The sequence below is a fragment of the Rhopilema esculentum genome, chromosome 13 (genome assembly GCF_057945365.1).
Source record: "Rhopilema esculentum isolate cy_ngs chromosome 13, ASM5794536v1, whole genome shotgun sequence".
Classification (NCBI taxonomy): domain Eukaryota; kingdom Metazoa; phylum Cnidaria; class Scyphozoa; order Rhizostomeae; family Rhizostomatidae; genus Rhopilema; species Rhopilema esculentum.
This window is the reverse complement of record NC_142827.1, coordinates 9044351-9067546: the sequence shown is the minus strand read 5'-3', so window position 1 is coordinate 9067546 and position 23196 is coordinate 9044351. Positions and strand designations below refer to the sequence as shown.

Below are 23196 nucleotides of genomic sequence, written 5' to 3'. Positions count from 1 at the left end.
TACCCTGGGTGCCAGAGCCTCGCGATCCCTTCCCCCGTTCTTCATCCCTTGACTCTCGGAGGCTCTGGCACCCAGGGTAAAGTGGCACCCGCCCCTATCCTCGAAAGTCTGATTTCAATGATTTTGAAACAGCTGGTCAAATGTTTTTAAATACCCAATAAAAACTACAGGTAAAAAACGTCTAAAAGGTACAAAGTATTTTGTTACTATGCGATCAAACAGTTGTTTTCTTCGTGGTGCAATCTTCGATGGTAAAAAGATACTATGGCAAAATAATACTATGAGATCTCCTTGACTATAAAAAACGACGACCCAAATTCAACTGCATAATAGTATATGCAATGGCGTAACAGAGGCATCTAAGAAAAGCTGAGGCGGGTCCCTATTTAGCAACTGCAAGAAAGTCCTATCCAACGCTATAGAGCATGTCAAACACAATGCAAAAATGAAATGATTTTTTCGCTTTTAGGAGGAGTCGAGTTCGTTAAACAAGCTTCTGTTGAAGAACAAAAGAATGAAAGTTTGAAGTTTTTGAAAATGAGCTAAACTTGAGCGAAATCTTTAAAACGTTGATATCAAAATGATTTGGGGACCCCTTTTGTTTGGGGACTCTTAGTTATCGAGCTGAGGTGCCCCAAAACTGCCTGAGTTTCAGACTCTGACTAAAAGAAGCAAGTATGGGATCATGCCAGCCCTATGTATATATAATGTTTCGTTTATAACATTTGTGCCAATATTTTTAGTTTCTAACAATGTTGTTGATGAAATATTATTTATTGGTAAAATTTGGGGGCGTGACTAAGTTTACGATACCGATGGTAATGTTTTGGAGGGCCATAACGAGGCTTGCCGATAAAGAGACAAATTTGTTGTTGGTTTCAAACTCAGAGTTCACTACTTTAAGTTTCCTTGTCGAAACAAATCGTGGATTTAAACAAGCTTGAAGATGTCATAAGGTTCCTTTATTGCAGTCAAGATGTCCTACGATGACGGTGTTATAGCTACAAATGATGATGCTGCAAGCTGCAAAAGGTACGTACAAAGAATGTTACTCTGTATGTTGTGATGTTGCTGCTGGGTTGGGTTGGACCTTCAAGCCAAGTATTAATTATTTACTCCGCTTTATTGCCGTTTGTAGCCGCATTTGGTCAATGCTAAGCTAGATACTTCTGTTCAAAGGTCATTGTTGTATTATTTTCAAATCTTGGGTACCAATTGGCTTGATTACTTTCCTCCACCCACAGGATAGATGACCAGATCCAAGGTTTTCAGTTTAAGTGTGAAGTGAAGAAAACCACTCACACCTCATACAGTCGGCTGTAGACCGATTTCGCCCCACATCAAAGCCGACCAGTACAGCTAGACTAGGGCCATCAATTAGGCTGTCAGTGGCAATGCATGTGGGAGGTGGTGTAAAAAGGAAAATAAGTGTGCATGAGTCTTAAAGACTTGACAATCTCTTTAAGCAATTTCACCAAGAGCTGCATCACATGCAATTTCATTTATTGATAAGTTGCAAGCCACAAGTAACAATATCAATCTTATCAATAAATTTATGATATAAATGCATCAAAATCTGTGAACAAAAAAGAGTTTGTACAATTGTATTGTCCAAGGCTCTTGTTATGTACAAAAGAGACAGGTTGTTTTTGGTTGAGTGTGAAAGAATAGTGGGTTGTTTTACATCAAATTGCAAGTTCTCTTTTGTGCAATTTTCGATTGCATAATTTGCCTGCCATTTTAGCAAGTTTCATGTGCCAGTAAAATCAAGCTTGCTCAATCAAGAAACCCAAAATCTATCTGTTTGAACCACTGTTGGAAAACAAGAGAGCTATTCCCTAATAGAGAATTGTAATGACAATATATAGAAAACACCAATTTAGACTAACACAAAGCAATTTCAAGGATCATATAAGGCAGTTCTTTTACTGCAAAAAACCGCTTGCACACACTCATGGAACAAAGTTGTTATCAGATTTTTGAAGCCTTTGAATTTTCAGCTGTTTTGATTTGATTTCACCTGGAAGTGAGTTTCAGTTTTCCCACCCTTGAAAACTGAATTATCTGATTCCATAATTTGTAGTTCTAACCCTTGGTATCAAATGGGGAATTATAGCGGGATCTATAACTAGGGAAAAGTTACTTTTTGTTAAAGTACTTTCTGGCACTTTTCAATATCAGATGTAACATCCTCTTGATGTACAAATATAACTGCATGATTTTGTGTCACTTTGTTAATTCTTTGTAGTTTTTATTGATTTTAAACTCCAAAATATCTTTGTTGTAGATTTGCAGTTAACAAAGGCTATTGGAAAGATGATTATATTCAATATTTTGTAAGGATGATGCCTGAAAGAAAAGCACCTGAAATAAGCAGAGGTATATATTTGATAGAGTCTTGCAAGTTTTCTAAAAAGACTGGAAACATATTAAGATTGCAAACAGACATATTCTATATACTGCAATAGTTCAATTAAACCCTGTGGGGGGGAGGGGGCTATTCCAAACTTTATGTTATGAAGGGTACTTATTCGAGAAGAGAGACTATTCAAAGCTCATAATTCTAGACGTTTACTTAAATTGGAATTATCATTTCTTTTGTGCAAAAGTTTGGATAGTGAGGAGAACTTAGTTTAAGGCCTAGTCATTTTCAACCACTGGGTTAGCTTAAAAAGGTTTTCAAGTACTGAAAAATGGGTTAAACAAAAAGCTTATAAATTAAGTTAATATATGAAACTATAAATTGTTGTGATAATGCAAAAAACATTATCCTTTAAAACAAGTGGTCTTTTAAATGAATTTGACATGGTTTTTCGGGAGAAGGAGCTTATTCAAAACTCAATGTTTGAATAATTGATACATAGATAGATACCTAAATAAAAAAGCCTAATTACTATCTATATATACCTTAAAATCAAATTAAGAATTTTCTCTAAATTGAAACTTGAAGGCATTCAGAGTAGACGCCTGCTCCAGCCAAACTGAAAAGCTTTTCCCTGCTAAAAGAAAACTTTTCTTTGCCAATTCTGATATTCTTAATTTGAATCCCTCTTTTCATTAAAAAGACTTCAACTGCAACGATTTTCATTTCATGAGCCATGTCTACATGTTATAGATGTCAGTGGTTAGCTGCCAATATTTTTACAATGGCCCAACATCCTATGTTATGATTTTGAACCTTCTGCCAATTTAACTTTTTATCATATGTTTATTGCCCATGTATGTTTCTACTGTGTAAAATACCACAATATGAATAAATAAAAAAAGACCAAAAGATATACTGCTTGAATCATATGCTTAAAAATATTATTGATAATGATAATATTTAGTTACATATTGATTATAGTATTTCATTATTTGTAACTTTTATTATTGTATGGATTTCTCTTTACTGTTTATTTTCTTTCTCCTCTTTAACGACTGAAATATGAATAATATTTACATCAAAATTCTAAATCATTAATTGTTGATCTTTTTCTAGGATATTATGCTAGAGTAGAAGGAATGAAAATTCTTCTGACCCAGTTTTTAGAAATGACAGGCAGGAACTGTCAGGTTGTCAATCTTGGGGCAGGCTTTGACACATTATTTTGGCAACTACATGTGAGTTTGAATTTCTTTTTAATGGCTAAATAGTTTTAAGTAAATAAGCATTTCATATTTGTCATAATCTTTGCATACTTCAGTTTGTACATAATTTTATTAGGTTCTATTCATTAGTTTCTATTTGTTTCTTGCAGGCTGATAAGATGTTTCCAACACAGGGATTCTTTGAAGTTGATCTGAAGCCTGTTGTCACTAGAAAATGCATGGCCATCAAGTAATAACTCTTTCTAATTAATTATATTCAGTATCTAGATACAATAATGTTTTAACAATAATGTTCTGATTAAATCAACTTAGATGTAAGGGTAACAGACACATGAATACTGGGGGACATAAATACTCAGTTGACACACTTCCTTAATCTGAGTAATTTGAAGTTTCAATTCATTATTCTGATGCTTGAATCAAGCATCATAATGCTTATGCCAAGAATGTTCTAAATTCAGAAAATGACTGAACAGTGTTATGTTGGTTCTGTTCTGTTGGGTAAAGATGATTTGCATCATCATTCAAGCAGTAACGTTGGTCTCCTTTTACCATTCAGTATTCTGTTGATAGAATTTGTGCTACTTTCGATAATATGATGTGATCAAAATAAGAGGAACCTGTTCAATGATCATGCTCAAAATTTCATGCTTCTCCTCTGTCACAATAAACCATCTTTTTTACTTTGCAGGTCAAGGAGACAGCTTCATGATGCTTTCCCAGAAGGGGGTTTAGTTATTGGTAAGTTATTAGTTAGTAAGTAAACAAGGTACATCTTCTTATCTATCTGTCATAGTATAAATCTACATCTTAATTTCAATCTTTTTTTCTTAGTCAGGGATTCTCTGTTTAGTATGAATAGATTGATTGAGAATTCATGCTGTATCAGTACAGATGAATGGAATGTGATGCAACTGAAATAAATCTTAAGATATTACAGCGGGTCATGCTATGCCCCCAAATGAGGTGTAAATCAAATATTTTGCTCAAAGGCCAAAAACTGCCCACTTGAGGATTTTTTCCAGGCCACTAGATGGGTAAAAGGTGTATGATGAGTGCACTATCTTGATATGATAAGATGTACAAAAAAGCTGAAGCTAAGATTGAAATATAAAATGGCTTCCATTTTGGTATTTAAGGGGTGAAACCACTAAACTTACACACATGCAGAAAAACGTTTTGAAACATAGCTAGTTAATTGATATTGACAAGTTCATTTAATCAAACATTGTATTTTGTATTTAAATTTTTGTGATAAATACCTATAATTTTTTGTTTTGTTCATTAGTCCTACCACTGTGATCAGTTGTAGTGCACATATTCTATGAATGATAAGCTGAAGCAAATTATCCTTTTAAGGAATCTGAAGTGATTATTTTATGTTTCAAAAATGGATAATACATTAATTAAAAGGGATGACTAAAATTTTGACAGTTTTTGTCTTAATTCTATGAAAACTTAATTATTACAAAAGAAAAAACTTTCCACTTTTGCACTGAAGCAAAATAAAAACAATGATTTAGTGTTACCTATAATGTAATCATCCTTTAGAGGTGTGGGTATTGTTTGTTAAATCTCAATTTGGTTGCAATTTTAAGTTTAAGTCTTCAAGATGGATCGTAAACTATGTTTTGCAGAAGAATGGAATATGTAATTTTACCAACTTCACTGATTATGGTTTGTTATATGATTTAGAAAATGATGAGGCTCACTCAAGTTTATATCACCTGATTGCTGCTGATATTACCAATGTAGCTCAAATGGAAGATAAGCTGCTTAAAGCTGGTTTGAATCTAAGGTGAGCAAGTTAATCAGTTTGGAAGGGCACAGTTTCGCATAAATAAATTACAGTGTAAGCTATGAATGATATATTAATTCCTTTGGCTAAGTATGGCTGAACAAAATTTTTGTGCGTGCAACCCAAAAGTTATTAGTAATTTGAGACTGTAGGATTATCAAAGTAATCTTCTAAATTTATGTTAATATATATTTGCATTTGTTATTCTTTCCAAAACAGAGACATTTCCATTGTAAATGCTGATACTTGCTTATTATGTTGTATAGTTTCAATAACTTCCTGATAAGCATTTCATATTGAATTGAAAGAGACAACATGTTTAGCTGATATGTTTGAATGCAACAAAAAATACTGGTTGTTCAAATCTTTCAATCGACTGTGTATAAGCAATTTACAGACTAGCAAATCCTATCAAAAATTTACACTTGAGTGGTTTCATAATAAATGATCAGTTTTGCCCGGTTCAATTTTTTTTCTGTTCTGCACTAACTATTGTTGTTCTGCCTTCTAGCATCCCAACTATTTTCCTGGCTGAGTGCGTCTTGATTTATCTCGACCCAAAAGACAGTAATGAAATCCTAGAATGGGTTGCTAGGCGATTTGAAACTGCCATGTTTATCAACTACCAACCGGTGTGTCTTTCTTCTGTTCTTTTTGCCCCTGTGGCACTGATTTTGATTGACAAGTTTCAAATAATATCTTTCAAGCTCAGCTGAATATACAATTTTCTGACTTAGAATTTCCCACTGCAATGAGACTTCTTTTCATTAGAATAGCTTCAATTAATTTTACTTTCTAACTCTTAAAAGAAAAATGCTGCTTTTTATAGCGTATGGTTACCTACAATCATTTCTTTTACAGAATACTCCTATTTCCGCACCCTCTTTCCCCCTTAAACAATGTCGATAGATTAGAAAAAACTTAGAAGTCGCAGAAAAAAGTAATTAACCCCACCCCCTCTATATTCCTCCCTGGCGCCCCCACTGTTACAAGATCCTATACATTTTTGCTTAAGCTTGTCATGTATTCGAGCACCTCAGTGGCGGATTTAAGGGGGGGGGGGCAACTGGGGGCAGCCCCTTTTTTGGAAATGGTGCGAAATGGTGTGAAAAATTTCTGAGACCGATAGGTTAATTTGCTTCAAGGATTACCTCAAAGTTATGTTGTTTATACCGAAAATGGATCTGAAATTGTTGTATACAGCATACTCTCGTCATCAATTTTCGAAAAATTTTCAGCGCCCCCACCACCAACTGCCCCTCCTTCAAGTTTGCTCTGGATCCGCCCCTGAATCCCCTACGTCGTTTTGTAGTAAATCAACATTGTTCAAAGGGGGAAGGGGAATGGCTTAATTTGCCCTTGGAAACTGATGTTAGTGTACCAAGACTTTTGGCAGGCATTGTATGGACATTTGATAGCAGGGACTTAATTTTGAAAATATCTGTCTACATAAAAACAGTTTGATGTTTGTTTGATATTGGACATATGAAATATTTTGATTTAAAATAAATTTTCCTTTTTTTAATACACTATTCAGAAACATTCATCGATTGTAACAATTGCTACCTGTACATTTATTCACCTCCATGAATAATTTATTTGACTTTAATTTCTTCATTAGGTTAATTTGACAGACCGATTCGGGCAAGTAATGCTGGAAAATTTACAGGTGTGAATTTAATCAAATACTTTAAAATATTAAGTCCAACAGTCAAGTATTCAAAATTTTGTTTGATTTGTCTTGATTGTTGGGTTTCATAGTTAAATCAAAGGCGTTCTCCATGATCACACCTTTGCCATTGATTTTTTAATTTTTTAAAGTGCGCGGAATATCAGCATCTTCTAATTTTTTCTTATTGCTTCTGCCAAGGGAGTGACTTAAATATAATCAACGTCATAATAGCTAATAAAGTTTTTGTTAGTTGCTTTATTGGATCAAAGAGGAAAGATTTTAATCGAAGGAAGGAATTCATGCATTTTGAGCTTTCGGTCAGAGGAAAAGGAATTTGCAAACCTTTGTAACTGATTTACAGTTAAACTTTGAAGCTTCTAACAAGACTGGTATTAGTAAAGAAGCCAGATAAAATAAAATAACTTTCTACAACCCTCGTTTTTTGGAAACTCGCGAATTGTTTACTTTGTGCCTAGAATTTTTTTAATATCAGACATTAGTAGCATTTTGTTTTGGAATATTTTATTTTGCTTGCTATTTTCTTGATATCGACCTACAATGTTCCTAGATATTTTCTGTTGTTGTTCTGCACTTTACATTACTATGTATAGCTCAACGTTTGACTTTGATATGTCAAAGAGGACAGTACCGAGTTGCTACACTGAGTTCAACTGCCACAATCAAGTTGGCTGACGATGGTATTTGGCATGAGACTAAGTTTGTTGCCGACCGCGTTAAGCTTAAAACTCGCTGTAACTACTCAAAGACGTTGTGTTCTACGCTTGAAAAAACCAGTGTAGCAATAATTTTGATTGAAACTGAATTAAGAATCATGAATTCGTCCATGACTAGACTTTATCGCACTTTTTATTTGAAACCAATCCTTAGAGTCGACACTGCACACTCCTTGGAGCTAAAGGCCACCCAACAGTTCATCACCAGGTAAGTAGCACCACATAAACCAAAAATAAAAGCATAACGTGGTTCTGTTGATGCAAATATATCACCATTACTTGACTGAAGTGTCTTTTGGTTTTTATCAATCATGGGTCATTGCAGATAAAAAATCAATTTAAAAACTAAACAGTTTCAATGCTAACAACAAGCACATAAAGCGACATGCATCTTCCAGATGGAGACTAGGCTCTAGTTACGTCATGTTACAATCAACATAGCGCTACTTGATTTTTATCGTAACAAGGCAAGCCTTAAAGTGTAAAGAAAAGGAAATGCTGGCATTTGCAAAGCGAACAAATTTCTGAATGTAGATCAAGTAAATTATCCAATGACAGAGCAGTATGACACCCAAATTTCAATCTAATCTGATGAAGTCAACAAACATACTCAAATATATATAGGGGGTCCTTTTGGTTCGAACAAAAATAAAGAATAACAACTCGTTGCTTGCACAAGTAATTTAACTAATTATTGCACAAGTAATTAATTGCTCACAATCATCTTTATTGTTCTTGTTTGAAAATGACTGCCACCAAAACAAAGTCTCTTTTCCGCAACGTTATTTTCCATCGATAGTTCTTATATTTATTCTAATATGCTAAGCTTTATCACCGGCAGCCATTTCTGTTCGTTTAACTTATAAATTATTAAAAAGATTTTATTTTCAAATAGCTGGGTTTCAGTCAGAATGGTATCATAGCTTCGTTCTAAATTTCATTTATATCCGATAAGAATATAAGCTTTTTCAATTGAAGAGTATTTCGATTTAGTTTTGTTAATGTGCTTTTGTTTACAGTTTGTTTAATGTCAAATTTTGTGCACAAAATAACCAAAACAAATTTCGCTCTTTATTTCTTATTTCTGGAATATTCTTAACAGACAACTCCAGATCTCTCTTTTCATTGTTTACCGATAAGTTTATAATACTTTCTGTTTCTGTGTTAGCTTGAAAGTATATATTGTCTCTGAGAATTGTCTACGTTTACTCAAGGTCTTTATTTCTTTTGTCGTATTTTAACAGTTGATAACAACATTATTGTAAATAGTTGTGCTCTATGTGGTCTTGTTTAACTCGCAGAAAGAAGTATTTGTCAAGGTTGGCTGGGAAGGAGCAAAAGCCAAAGACATGATGGAAGTATACAGAAAACTGCCGAAGGAAGATGTCACGCAGTAAGGCTATTCATTTTGCCTACAGTTCAAAAAAATTGTTTTGGGATGTATTAATGATTAGTGCAGGCAATCATATAGTTTTTTAATCAAAGTCTTTTAGCTGAGAAACAAATATCACTTAATGACATCACTAGGCCCAAGTCCTTTTTATGATACCACTGTTGGAAAAGCTCGACGTACGAATAGGCCCTCTCTCTGCTCTGATATTCATAAATTTTTAATAAAAATCAACCATTCATTTCAAATTATGTCTGAGCTTTTTAATGAAAACAACTGTGGTACTTTTTTGTATATTTTAATTTAACATATTTTCTATTATGAGCACTAAAATGCGTTCTTGTGCCCCTTTGCAGTGCAGTTCCTCGGCATTTGAATTTTTTCTGTGTCCGGCCCAACGTGAAGAAAATGGCCAATTTTTAACAATATTTTCTCCTCAAACTTGATTAATTTGCTCTACAAATACTTCCAACTGTAGATTTCAGACTACATTTTCATTTCTTTTGCCCCCAATCCCCGCCTAAAACAAGATTTTCTTCTCTAATAAGGCCTTCTAAATTTTAAAGAAGCATTACCGACCACTTTAATGAGTTATTACGTCAGAAAGGGGGAGTCATTACTATTGGATCATATGTAATTCATATGGAGCTATTCGATCGTATTTTTGAATAATCAGGTGATTTAAAAGGTGCAGCCACGATAAAATTGCGGTAGTACTTTGTTGTATGAGTGTTGATGAGATGTGAGCCATTTCCTTCGTTTATTGGATACCCGTTTTCAAGCAGACCTATGAACCTAACAGAATTCCCTGTGACGTCTCCAGTTCCAGAAGACATAATATAGACGGCCAACAAACGTATGATATAACCAGTCCTGCTTGAAATCCCATTAGCAGTCGCAGGAGCAAAACTAAGTGACGATGATATTTAATACCGTTAAACGCCCCAACCTCTTTCATTTATGCCAATTCTATGCGATTATTTATATGCAAGACAGTATAATCCCTTTTTGGTCGCTATTTATACAATGTATTCTGGGGTGATCCCAGCCTGTGAAATTTAAGGTGGAGAAAGCTATTAATGGCCATCCTAGAAAAAGGAAGGAACACCAGGAAGCGAAAGATTTCCCTTTGCAAAGCTTTTTGGAATTAAGTCTTATTTCTTTATTATATTAATACATTCATTTAGCATTCTAACGGAACCCTATGTTCCTCTAAATTTTAGTGCCATGAAAACATGATGGGAATCATAAGGCCTTAACTCGATCTATAACTATAGTATACAGGGACTCCCACGAAGGAGGGGGCGGGGGCCATGGCCCCCTCACTTTTTTGCAAAATAAAATAGCTTTTTTCAAAATCTTTTGCTGTGATTGTTAAACTTTCTCTTGGCCTTTTACTGTAAAGACAAAGACATGAGAAGAGCGACGTTTTACTTAGGCCTAAGCTGCACTAATAATTGCTTTCTTTTTTTTCTTGCAGCGTTGAGAAGCTGGAATTCTTAGATGAAGTCAACTTACTGCACGATTTACTGCGACATTATTGCATTTCATGGGCCTTCAAAGATAAAAAAAAATTAGGTAACAAAGTTTTTCATTGATTAGTCCAAAAATGGAATGTTTCGGAACATTTTGAAATAGAAGAAGGGACGGTTGATTGTTTTCCTCGTTCGCCCAGAATGTACCTTGCCAAAACAAAAAAATCACACATTAAGGATTTATGCGCTTTCGTAACCTTTAATTTGATAAACTGGATCTCATACTTGAAATAATTGGTTTCTATTAGCTATGGTTTTCTTACGTAAATAAAGTCCTTAAAGAACCTAAATCCTTTAATTTTGTTGCAGGCTCTTCTATCATCTGCTGGCTGTTTTATTTAACTAACTTCGTTTTCACGTCATTTAGAATCACCTGCGTTCCTTTTGCGACAGGCTCTTCATGATAAGATCTATCTATGATTAAAACTAGTTTTGTACCGTTCTAGACAAAGCTTCAGGATTCAGAATTTCATAGAGTTTCAGGATACTTGCATATCTAGAAAGGGTTATCTGAAACATTTAAGATAGGGATGCTCAGCGTATCTTTTGGGTATAAAAGTTTTTAGGGGAGCTACTTGTTCAAATACCTGCTTGGGTTCATGATAATGCTGGAATATTCTTGGGGTCTCAATTTACCTCAGAATACCTTTTCTATCCTAGAAAAATTTATAAAATTTTATCCTCTTTGCTCCTTGATTTCATTAGCTAATACTTGAAAAGAATTGTTGGCATCATCCTTTCTCTTAAAAGCTCATGTTACTATGGGTATTTCTGGCAAGGGAACCAGAAGTTGGTTTGTATTAGCAAAAGGTCGTTATACTAAGGTTTCGTGGTACACGAAGTATTACAATAAAACTTGTAAGCCAGAATCCAAGGGACTGGACTTTTAGAAGGGAAGTAAGAGCAGGAAGCTTTTAAAAAGTTGGACTCCTAATAGCGGAATTCTAATTAGTAATAGCGGGAAATCTTACTTTGTGAGGTTTTTGCAGGCTCAGTCTTGCAAAGTAAGAATACAGATATCTTGTTTTAAAAATTTCCTCTTAGCTTTGAGGCCATTTTAACGGGTATTGAATGGAATTCTACTCTAAAAAGAATTCTTGCATGAGTCAATGTAGTATATATAGCATCTGAATTGAAATGGTTTGCAATTGACCTTTTCAATTGTTAGCTTGCGTATGAAACAAAACCTTGACAGCTAAGATCTTTTTTTTCATTTGTTGCAGGTTTGGAAGAGATAACATTCTGAAATGCTATAATGGAAAAATCTTGAACTTGACGCTTCTGGAAAATGAAAAAGCATACTTTAGGTATTGGCTAAAACACCTAAGTTTTGTTTACACATCACAAGGAACCATTTTGCATTCAACCTGTTCATGGATTAGAATTTTAATTCGATTTGTTTTATCATACAATTGTTCAAAATTTGATTCTGAAATATAATCTTCTCCAATATAATGGAATTTAAGTAGAATTTAAGTGAAAATAAAAGTGATACCCCAGTTTTCTGTCTGTCTAACTGTTTATTTTAGACATTATTCTTTGTGGACTTTTTGTAGGGGCTTATTGAGTTGCGATGGGATTTGATTTGCTGATGGTTGGTTCTGCTTCAAAATATTTTGTAGATTTTGTTTCAACTTGGAGATTCATTATTCTCTTATTTATATTGAAATGGCTTGAATCTATGTAAAGACTGAAATTCAATCATGGTTGTTTTTTTTATACTGGCCCCTTCAAGTGGTGTGCAACCAGCATCACTTCCATGTTGACAAAGATATTTTAATAATATGATGGTGATCAAATAACTATCCAGCACAGTTTATTTTTTTAAATGATTGCCTGGAGTTTTTCATTTTTGTGCTAGATGGTGTGTTACCATTTTCTTGGCCCCAAACAATTTATTGCATTCCCATTTCTGTCAACAAAACCCAATGTTTTTTAGCAGTTACTTTCATTCAGTTTGAACAGAGCCTAGTCTTTTCAAACCCTGTCTTAGTTGGAAATAATGTGCAAACTCTAGCTAGATTTGCCTGGATTTCCTAACATGTTACACGAATGGCAAAATAATCTTTTGAATTATAGTATACAAAGTTTTATAAAAAATATCAGTTACATTTGGAACCAATGATCAGTGGCTTAACGATGGCAGCCAGGGCCATTGGGTGTTGAGCATGTCAAAGCAAGGTCCTTTCTAATGGTGTAGAGCATGTCAAAGCAAGATGTGAAATTGATAATTTTTCTTGTTAACTATGGGGGGGGGGGTGAGTTGCATGCCTCAAAACATGGGTATGAACATATTTTCGGCCCTTTTGATTTGGGGGCCCTTAGTTACAGAACTAAGATGCTCCAAACTGTGTTACACCACAACCAATGCTCCTTTATATAGATGCACGTAAATGTAGAAAATTATGAACTCTAGATAGAAAAATGAAAAATCCCACCAATTCAAGAAGAATGTAGAATTTATAATTTCTCTATGGAATCTTGAAAGAAAGAGTCCCAAAATACTCAGGACAATGTCCCGAAGTCTCTAAAATATTAACCATTAGTGATTCAGATAAGCTGTGACGTCCTATATGTGTCCTTGCTGTCTTTGCTAAGACCCTTCTTCAGCCTTGGGTGGGGTAACCACAACAGGGACGTGAGCATGGTTCATCACGTAGGAGCTGACACTACCAAGGAAAGTTCTGCGAAGGAGATTCATCCCACGAGAGCCCATAACAACACCATCTGCTTGTTTGTCTTTCACAACTTGGCAAATCTTCTCGCCAGGACTGTCCTCTGTCCCCTCCACAAACACCGAACACTGCACACCAGCCTTCTCGCACATTTTTTTGTACTCGTCGGCTATTTTCTTTGACTTCTCGACATTTTCATGAAGCTGCTTATGCCATTCATCTGGAGTTACAAGCGGTCCCATCACCATAAAGGAAGCAGGAACTTTCGGAGGCTCCACGATGTTAAGGATGCCAACATGGTCGCCTTCCTTGTACATTTGTTTCAAATACCAATCGAAAGCTCTGTTGCTGTGGTCAGATCCATCAACGGGCATAAGAATGAATCTCGATTTGCCAGGATCTCTTGCCATTTTATGTAAACTGACTGTCAAACAAGAAAGTATTTCAACGACGTGTCCTTGCCTCGTTAAACTGTGCACGTCGAAAGCCGTCTTAGGCCAAGGGACAATCCACGCAACCGCAGCAACATTCAAAGGTCATTCTGATGAGGTCACACGTCTATGAAAAAGTTTCTGATTGGCTTACAATCACCGGGGAACGCCCGCTCGTTTTGATCTTAGGATTTCAAGATTGTATCTTTAGAATCTGATACTAGCTCAAATTTCCTTAAAGCTTTGGGATGACAAACGGTTCTTATGGTAGGAGCATAATAACACATAATAATTTGTGATGATTTTTCCGAAGATGATGAAATACGTCAATTTCGTCCCTGCATACCAATGTTATTTATTAATTTTGTAATTTTCGTAAGCTAGAGACACCAGGTAATGCCGACAAATAGTCTATGTATAATACAGTGGTAGATAGATAGATAGAAATGATGTTTCTTTTGGGAGAAAATTATGCATCAAATATTTGCTTCTCCTTTTCTTAATCAAAACACACGCCCTCAAGAACCTCGCAAAAACAAGTCATGTTGAGAATATATATCTTGTTATGTTTGATGTTTTTTTCTTATATACTCATTTTCTTGTGATGTAAAAATTTCTTTGAACATTTTTTGGATCAAAAAAAGGATTATATACCCATTTCTAAATGCACCGTTTCAGATTCGTGCTTCGAATTCTTAAGAGATTAGCATTAAAAGCCAACTTTACAATCGAACGCAACATGTAAGGCGACAGGGTAATAACCAAACAACTAATTAGCAAAAATTAAAAATGGAGAAGATATATATAAGTATGTTTGGAATAATTGAGAGGAGAAGCTCCGAACTCCCTCGATAAGTAGCTGAAGTAATTAAGGAGGGAGCATCCCATGTTTAAATCAAAGAACGCACCAAGTAATTAAATTTCTTAGTTTTTTAATGATTACAGTGTTGGGAAGTCTTTTTAAAGCTATACAAAGAGCAGCTGAGAGAAATGCCTTGAGTATCTCACGGAAGCAATGAATTTGTTTCTAGAAAATAGGGAATGTTGTTCAATGATTTTGCACCCCAAAATTGTACGGATCAAAGACCAAGCTCGAATATTTGCTGATAAAGAGTCCATTTTTAGAAGCTTTTAACATTCATTTATGATGAACAGATGCCACTGATTCAGTATCATTTTTATTTTTTAAAAATAGTTAGATACAGAAAACATTCATAAGCAAAGCAAAGTTTAAATAAATCTTTAATTAAGCTTCAGCATTTTCAGGTCAGGGGAGATGGAAGATGACGGAAATCAGAAAAGTTGCCTTTTTAATACTTAAAAGGGGGATTTAATACCAGCAAGAAAAGTTAAGGGCCATGCCCCCCTGTGACGCAGGCCCTGAAAGTGTCTTTAATGAAGAATCTTACAAATTTCTTGGAAAGTTCATTCAGACGAAGCTTTTAACCTGAATTTTTTTCAATAAAAACTCTGTTGGCAAACTGACTTTTTGCAAAAAATGACAAACACTAAGTAATAAACTACAAGTAAAGCCTCTTTTTATACGGTTTTAGCCCCCCCCCCACTTTTTTAGACCCCACACTTTTCTCAACGCTCCACGGTGCTTGCACTTTCAAATTCTTGGCGCAGACCTTGGTACTCCACAAATTTCAATTGACTCCAGCCATCAAAGGCAACTCTACGCGAGCTCTACAGTGTTGAAGTTCATCAAGAATCATGCTGTGGTTTACAACATTAAATGTTATCTTCTGCATAGTAACAGTTTCGGGTAGCATGAAAGTTTTTGAGTGACTTGGCAGGCACAATGAGTTTCAAGTTACTTTATGTCATTTCTTTTTTGATTTGCATTAGATTGTCTATCAACAATCTACATGATTAAATTAGGCTTATAGTGGAATTAGGTTTTAATTCTTTCTTTTTGCACAAGGCCAATTGTAAACAAGGTTTTCAACGCTGTATCAATAACAGGGCCCACGCCGCGAATTTGAAAGTGGGGGGCCAAGGCTAGTGAAAGTGGGGGGCCAAGGCTACTTTCACCTTTGCTTGCTTCACAAAAAAGTGGGGGCATGGCCACCCTGCCCTCTCGGTGGCGTGGGCCCTGAATACGTTTTATATCAAATAAAGATGAAAATTATGCTTTTTATGCGAAAATATCCGATTTGCAAGGTAAATTTCCTGTATTATCGATTTTCTGCCGTTGGGTCCGGGCTAGGTGAGTGTGAGGGCCTTAATTGCTGTGGTGCTTGATTGTAATTTGATATGATTTAAAGACTTTTGCATGTTCCCATGGCGCATATTTGTCTGTCTATTTGATAGCGCAAAAATCCCATGGCGCAGGTTCCCATGGCGCAAAATTTTGGTGCCACCTTGTGTTCTAGGGCAAGTCTGCTGAATTTCACCCCCTGTCTCGATTTAAATCCAGTGCGCGCTCCAGTTGATAACATACCAACATAGCTGCGGTTTCTGGTCTTCCAAATGTTGAATCTTTTGTTTTGTTTGTCCTCGAAACGCAAATGTTGTGACTGAAAATTTACGAAACTTCCTGATAGCCACACCACCCCCTTTCTTTGTAGCTGCACAGGAGTGTAGGATCAGACTTGCTCTAGATCCGTAAATCATTCTGGAGAAAACAGAGGGCCCCGCAAATTGTTTGCCATTTTATGCCGTATACTGAGGAGAAATTTTACTTGAAACAATTTAATAAATCGATCTGGATGCTGGTACAGGAAAATTTGCAATTTTCAATCGCTGTGTAAGTTTTTTGCACTTTGAATTTGGCGAGTGGGTGGAGGAAGCGATTAATCAATATTGAATTGTAAAATTTTGCCTGCAAGCTACAAGGGTTTACTGCGTTCGCCAACAGTTACAGTTCAAGGTAAATAGCCGATTTAAATATTTTCATCGAAGTGTTAGAGAGCAGCCATAAAACGGAAATTCACTCTTTGGATTTGATAATCCATAGCATTAATTCTGGGAAGTGCCCGTTTTGTTTTTAGGCCGCATTGTGGCTCACGCGAGCTGTCAAATTCCACAGGAAATCTAACTGCATATTTCACACTTTGGTCTCGAAGCTTATCAAATTTCTGTAGCTGCTAAGTTACTATATTTGGCTATCATTTCGGCAAATTGTTGCATTTGATTCACGGCTACTAAATTGTCACAGCAATTTGCAAAGCTGCACAAAGTTACGTTAAATGATACCTAATTTCTTACAATGATCATTAACTTTCCGTGTGTCTGTTACTCAGAGCATGGTAAAAATTAAAATTCTTTTAATTCTTTCTTGCTAAATCACAGTTTAGAAATCTTCAAAACAATATCTTTGTGGTTAACAGTTGCAGCAGAGCGATGGTATACAGATCTCAGTGGATGTGTTTATGAAGCAAGCATGTACTGGAAGGTCACATGAAGCTTGAGAATAGCTCTACATTTGGCATGAATAAGTATCAAACTCTCTTCGCAACAAATGATCCTTTGAAATAGAATTATCGGCAATGGGAAAAGACGCGGAATTGCTGAATGCTGTTAAGAATGGAGATGTTTCAATAGTTAGGAAATTTCTACTTAAATTCAAATCAAACCCTAAAGGAAGTAAGTTATATTTTGTTATTATCCTATTTTTCAATTGATCTGAAACTATCTAGTTGTTTAATGAAGCCTTCTCATTTTCTGGTAGAAAGATAGTTTCTCAATAATTGGGGGGTCTGTCCAAAATCAGTACTTGTTTGGATTACTTTTGTTTAGATTTTTATCTTCATTTATGGTAACATGTTTTTGAAGCATACTTACGGGCATACATACCTCATGCTGCAAATTTGATATCCAATCAGGCAGATGAAGTATCAATTGAACAGTATGCTGAAAGACCTAAGTAAAGAGCCATTTGTGTCAGGAAAAATTGCTATCAGCTCAATATTTTAGCTTGAAATTTTAGCAATGATAAACCTTTTCTCAAAAAAAACTGGGAAAATAGATGCATTTTAAAGCTCTTCGAACAAGTCAGTGGACTACATTGAAAATAGATTTTTCGTAGAGTATAAGCAAGCAGAGCAAAACAAGGGGCTTCTTTTAATTTATTAACATTGTCAAGATAGAGTAGTTATTATCAATTCGCTAAAGGTTTAAAGCTAGGGGCATAGTTACTGCATGATCATATCTAAGGAAATTCTTGGGAGGAACTGGCCCCCACTGTCCCCTAAATGATACACTCCCTGCAAGCTCCAGTTCAATATCAATTAAGCAACACATTCTATCTTAATTGTGGTTCACCAAACTGAGACATCAGTATTTGTTGAAATCATTACACATGAATACTATCAAAATCTTTTGTGTTATTTTGAGACTTTTATTTGTGATATCAGTTGGGCTGAAGGTTGCACTCATCTTTGATTTATGTGGTTCTGGTTCTAATTAAGCATGACTTGGTTTATAAAGTTGTGGTTTTATGTATAAAAGACATTTGGTAAGAATTATCAGCAGGTGGCCAATTTCTTCTTGCATTGATTTTGTCATGAGTATGGGTAAAGATTTAATACAAAGGTACAGGTTTCCCACATCAATTAACCTCCACTTACAAAATTTTTCTTTGCCAATTTTCAGAAAAATCAGTGAGCAAAAAATTGCATATCAATGTGCCAGATGATGATGGGTATGTAATTTGAAGTTCTCGTATATCAAGTTTCATATGCTAAAAAATAAATTGCCATTAATTATTTATTATCTACAGATAATATATATAAATATATAATGTATGTATTTATTTAAGTTTTAAAAATTAATTTCTCATCAGCTTGTTGGCTGGTTTGTGCTGAGAACCTGAAGGTGTTGATTCAGTTGCTTTGTTTGTGAGATTAAATAAGCTTCACTTGAATTTTCATCAATTATCAATTTTAGGTTCACAATACTACATCATGCATCTCTTGGCAATAATGTTGAAATTGTCCTTGCAATTTTGGAATTGGAAGGGGACCCAAATTCAAGGGACAAAAAAGGTGAATTTCTGTATGGTATCAAAATTTCCTTGTTGGATTTTGAAAATTACCTTTACTTTCGATAAAAAATTTTTTACCGCAAAGACTTTAGGGTCTAGGTTTATGCCACATGTCTTTTTTTCATACCCTATCTACTTGATAATCCAAAAGAACATTAATCTGTTTTTGAATACTTTGCACCAGATCAGGTCCATTTGACTTAAACACTCACTGACAACGGGTCCATTTGACTTACTGTAAAAGCTCTAGGAAGCAAAAGTTTGAAAAAGCCTCTCTCTCTCTATTAAGCCCCCTCTCTCAAGCCCCTGATGTCAACCAAAGAAAACATGTGCAGTGGGTCTTGTTAAGGGTGTGATGGCAATAAGATTGTGTGCATCAGTTCCAGCCCACGTAAATATTTACTTGTGCGCCTTAGAAGTCAGTCAAAACTAAATGATCATGGTGACTCTGAGGAAGTTGAGGCCGTTATAACTGATTGATTTTAAAAGCTTTTTTAGCTGCTAGCAAATTCTTTTAGAACATTTTTATGACATTTTTATAACAAAAAACACACGAGGGCATTTTTATAACATTTTTTACATTAAATCATTAATAAATCCCCTCTCTGATAAGCCCCCTCTCTGATAAGCCCCCTTTCTTTTAAGTCCCTTCAAAGACTGAAAAAATAAATAAGCCCCCCTGCTGCTTAATAGAGCTGTTATGGTAACACTTTTCTGTTGACAAACCTCTTTTCATTGGTCAAAACAATTATAGAAATTTTGTTCTTGGTGACAGAGGCAAGAATTGAAAACAAAGATTTTATCTCTCTCATAAAGTTTTACAACAATAGTCTGAAATATTTATTATTTGTAATATTTTCATAATTTTAGCTAACAATTTAACAAGATAAAGGGAAGATCATTTCATTTGTCTTTGTGGATGCATTTGCTTGGTAGCAATGTCATCCAATACATTCACAGGCAGGTTGTCTTAGGACATGTTAAAGGTAATGTGTCCAGCTAAAGCAAGCGAAGGCATGGGGGTTTTCGGAAACATGTGATTTTTCAGGTCATTGCCCCAGCTATTACGGTCGCTCTGTCTATCTACCCTGCTGTGAGGTTAGCTTTTCATGTGAGCAGTTTTGCATTGCAAGAATATTGACCAATTGCGAGCTGTTATTTTGATGTTACTTGACAAGTTGGGTATAAGCAATCCTTTATATTGACACATTACCTTCAAATTAACAACATTAGGAACAACCTAGCTCTTTCTCTAGCAATTTGACACAATGCACATCAGGCCTTGTAAGGAAGAAAAAGCAGATGCTTGACAAACTGAACACACTTGACTTTCTAGGCGCATCATCAAATATTGTCAATAACAACAAAATTTGGTTTTTGGTATTTAATTTTTCGTCAGCATAAACATGCTAGGTGCTCGGAAAATCAAGCTCCTAGAACCTTCTGAGCGTTTTCGGAGGTGTTTGATTGAGCTTGAGCTCCTCTCCTTGCAAGGCCTGGTGCACTTTAAAGTATTATCCAAATATTATCATTATTTCAAACACATCAGATAAAAAAGAAATAATTTTGTATATAATTTCCATCCAATGCCAAATCTTTGCAGAAGTAGCAAGGGGTTTCTATCTTGTTTCATGAGTATTCAATGATGATCAAATTGTGTTAAACACAGAATAAATTTACAAGTCCTGTCTCCTTTGACTAGGGCTATTAGCTGCTAGGACCATAACATACCGTAACAAAGCCACCCAGTTTTAATTGAAACTCAGAGAAGCTCGAAAGTAATCACAAAACTCATTATTAATTTTCCACCAGACCTAGGGTTAGTTTGATAATAAGCTATAAAGTTTATTAAGCAAAATATTAAAACAATGTATTGCTTCTGAAAGAATGCATTATCCAGGATTAATTTGGCTCAAAATTAAATTAAGTCAAATCAAATGGTTTCATTCAGTAACAGTCATAAAAAGGTATACAATTTTTAAGATTATAATAGATATACAATGTTAGAATACACTTGTACATGAAAGACAGTAAGATTTAAAATTTTACGTGGTTTGCATTTTTTAGTATAAAAACAGTTAACAGAACAAATCAGAAAAGGGGTAAAAATAGAAATGAAATTGAAGAAAAAACTAGAACTTACACGGTAGAAATGATAGGGGAGAGGGCACTGCAGTTAGTTTCAAAATGGTTTGTATTGGAGGGGGTTGAACTGAATATTCATGATATACCGTAAATTGTCGAATTGGCCCCCCCCCCTGAAAAAGCCCTCCCCTCGAATAAGCCCCCACTCTAAAACTACAAACTGTCAATAAGCCCCCCCCCTCGAATAAGCTCCCACTGCTACTGTAAATTCTCGAATTGGACCCCTCAATTTGACGGTTTTTGCCATGTAAGGTTGCTTATGGCGTTTTATTGAATTACCACGACAAATTCATACTTTTGGTAGTATCTTTCAATAAGGTCTTTGTGGTAGTAATAAGGTCTTTTAATAATGTCTTCTTATTGTCTACAATAATTTTATAAGCCCCCTCCTCGTATAAGCCCCCCTCTCGAATAAGCCCCGTCCAAAAATATCAAAAATATATGAGCCCCAGGGGGCTAATTCGAGGATTTACGGTAATTGGGTGCTTGAATGAAGATTCGTGATTTTCGTAATGTTGCAATAACCACTTATAAAGAAATTTAATTTATTTTTACTTGACGTAGAGCGAATTTCTAAGGGTATTTCATTCCATATTTTGATACCATTGAATGTAATAACGTTTTTACGACATTCAGTTGGCGAGTCTTATAGCTGTGTCGTACATTGTTTTTTTGAAACAGGTCACATAAAGTCGGGATGATGTTATTGTTGCTAACATCGTGCATGAGTTTTGCAGTTTCAAATTTACAAGTGTCTTCGAATTTTAGTAAACCTAGTTTAGAAAACAAGGGTTTCGTCTCAGCTCTATAGCCTGCAAAGTTCGTAATTCTAATCGCTTTTTTAAGACTTTCATTTGAATCGTTCCTAGCAGATTTTGAAGCACTACCCGAATTAATGATGATGAGCTGAGATGAGGGGAAATAAAAGCATGATACAATTGTTTTAGTACATTTAATGAAACAAAGTGTCTCATCTTTGCCAGTATTCCGATGCTTTTCGAGACAGCGACACATTTAAAGGTGCTAATGACAACCAGACATTGAAACTAGAATTGTTATTCACAATTCAATGGCTTTCACACTAAGCCTTGAAATTAATTCGTTTATTAACTCATATAAATACATTTATTACTCAAACCGCTGCCTTTAAAGTGTTTAAAACCCAATTAAAGATCGGAATATTTTGGAAAATAACTTGTTCTACATCAGATCCAGCGAGAACCACAGGGTGCTGAGAAAAGCGCGTCCTTAATCTCGAGATTCTATTAATTTTAAAGAGATTTTCTCCAACCTAGGAGGATTTATCTCGACCAGAATGTCGTAAATTATCAATATCGATGTTGGTTGGCTGTTGTTTAGATTACGTGGAAACCAATTTTCTATACCGAGATTTAAGTTACAGTATGCGGCGATTTTGTTTTCTATTATTGATGATCTGTTGGGCTGGCGATACAGGCAATTTCCAAAAAACTTTCGAAAGGTCCGCAGTAAACGTTTTTATTTTGTATCAACAGTGTGTTTCTGAAAGAGGAAATTATTTACTAAAATCTGCTTTGTGTTTTCCATTAAGAAACTTGATTAGGGCAAGCTTTATGAAGATTTCTGAGGCCTTACCGAGGAACTCAGTATACTATCCATAAGGAACTCAGATAAGAAGAAACAATCAAAGATCTGTCTTGGGTTTATTTCCTTTAGGGCCTTGGAAAGTTACTTTGTCAACTCAGTCCTCTGTAGGAAGTGGTTTTTAGTTGAATGTTTCCTGTTTAGCGTTTAAATCTAAATTAGTCTTCATAAGCATCATAATAAAATTAGTATTTTTTTAGATACAAGTATATTATTTGTGCGTTCTACTGAAGATGAATTGTGCCTGAGCTAAGAAGTTTTTAAATCAAGTTGCAATTTAGAAATAAGAAAATTTGAAAATATCACAGAAAAGCGGAAACAAAGCATGATATAGTATTTTTCGTCCGCACTCCTTCGAGTATAAAAAACCGGAGGTAAGCAGAAATCTGTTTCCAGATACGGGTGTGAGAAGAAGAATGGCGCTTTTGATAGCGATTGCCGATCGATAAAAAATAATTTTAGAATCAAACGTGCCTCCAATCTCACACTCTATTTTCGATCCTCTTCTAGATATAAACTTCTGCTTGCCTTTAGTCGCCATCCTGAATTTATACCCTTGAGGATTGTCGAGACAAAATTACTTTTGTATGCTATGTTTCGGATATTTTGTAC

General features: G+C 35.1%; 2 protein-coding genes across 4 annotated transcripts in view; both read left to right on the top strand.

The window, feature by feature from the left end:
* The first annotated feature begins 976 nt into the window (after window positions 1-976).
* LOC135691802 (leucine carboxyl methyltransferase 1) lies at window positions 977-11966 on the top strand. Its single transcript, XM_065209778.2, has 12 exons — window positions 977-1032; window positions 2288-2379; window positions 3482-3603; window positions 3741-3820; window positions 4283-4332; window positions 5287-5389; window positions 5901-6021; window positions 7011-7058; window positions 7950-8003; window positions 9097-9188; window positions 10666-10763; window positions 11944-11966. Exons 1-12 carry the CDS (start codon window positions 977-979, stop codon window positions 11964-11966), a joined length of 939 nt encoding a protein of 312 aa, XP_065065850.1.
* Window positions 11967-16289: 4323 nt separating this feature from the next.
* LOC135692044 (uncharacterized) overlaps window positions 16290-23196 on the top strand; it is a 34115-nt gene continuing 27208 nt past the window's right edge. The window contains exons 1-4 of one of the 3 annotated variants that reach the window (XM_065210063.2): window positions 16290-16701; window positions 17162-17417; window positions 18426-18474; window positions 18720-18817. In XM_065210063.2, coding sequence (XP_065066135.2) covers window positions 17321-17417; window positions 18426-18474; window positions 18720-18817 — 244 coding nt within the window. In that variant the 5' untranslated portion in view covers window positions 16290-16701; window positions 17162-17320. The remainder of the gene's footprint in view (window positions 16702-17161; window positions 17418-18425; window positions 18475-18719; window positions 18818-23196) is intronic. The other 2 variants (XM_065210062.2, XM_065210061.2) reach the window with 2 other exon arrangements.

Bases quoted from the DNA above. Each gene is read 5' to 3' on its own strand.
- LOC135691802 (XM_065209778.2), top strand. From the start codon at position 977: ATGTCCTACGATGACGGTGTTATAGCTACAAATGATGATGCTGCAAGC. The intron at 3,821-4,282 runs GTAATAACTCTT...TTTACTTTGCAG, and splicing joins AGAAAATGCATGGCCATCAA to GTCAAGGAGACAGCTTCATG. The intron at 9,189-10,665 runs GTAAGGCTATTC...TTTTTCTTGCAG, and splicing joins CCGAAGGAAGATGTCACGCA to CGTTGAGAAGCTGGAATTCT.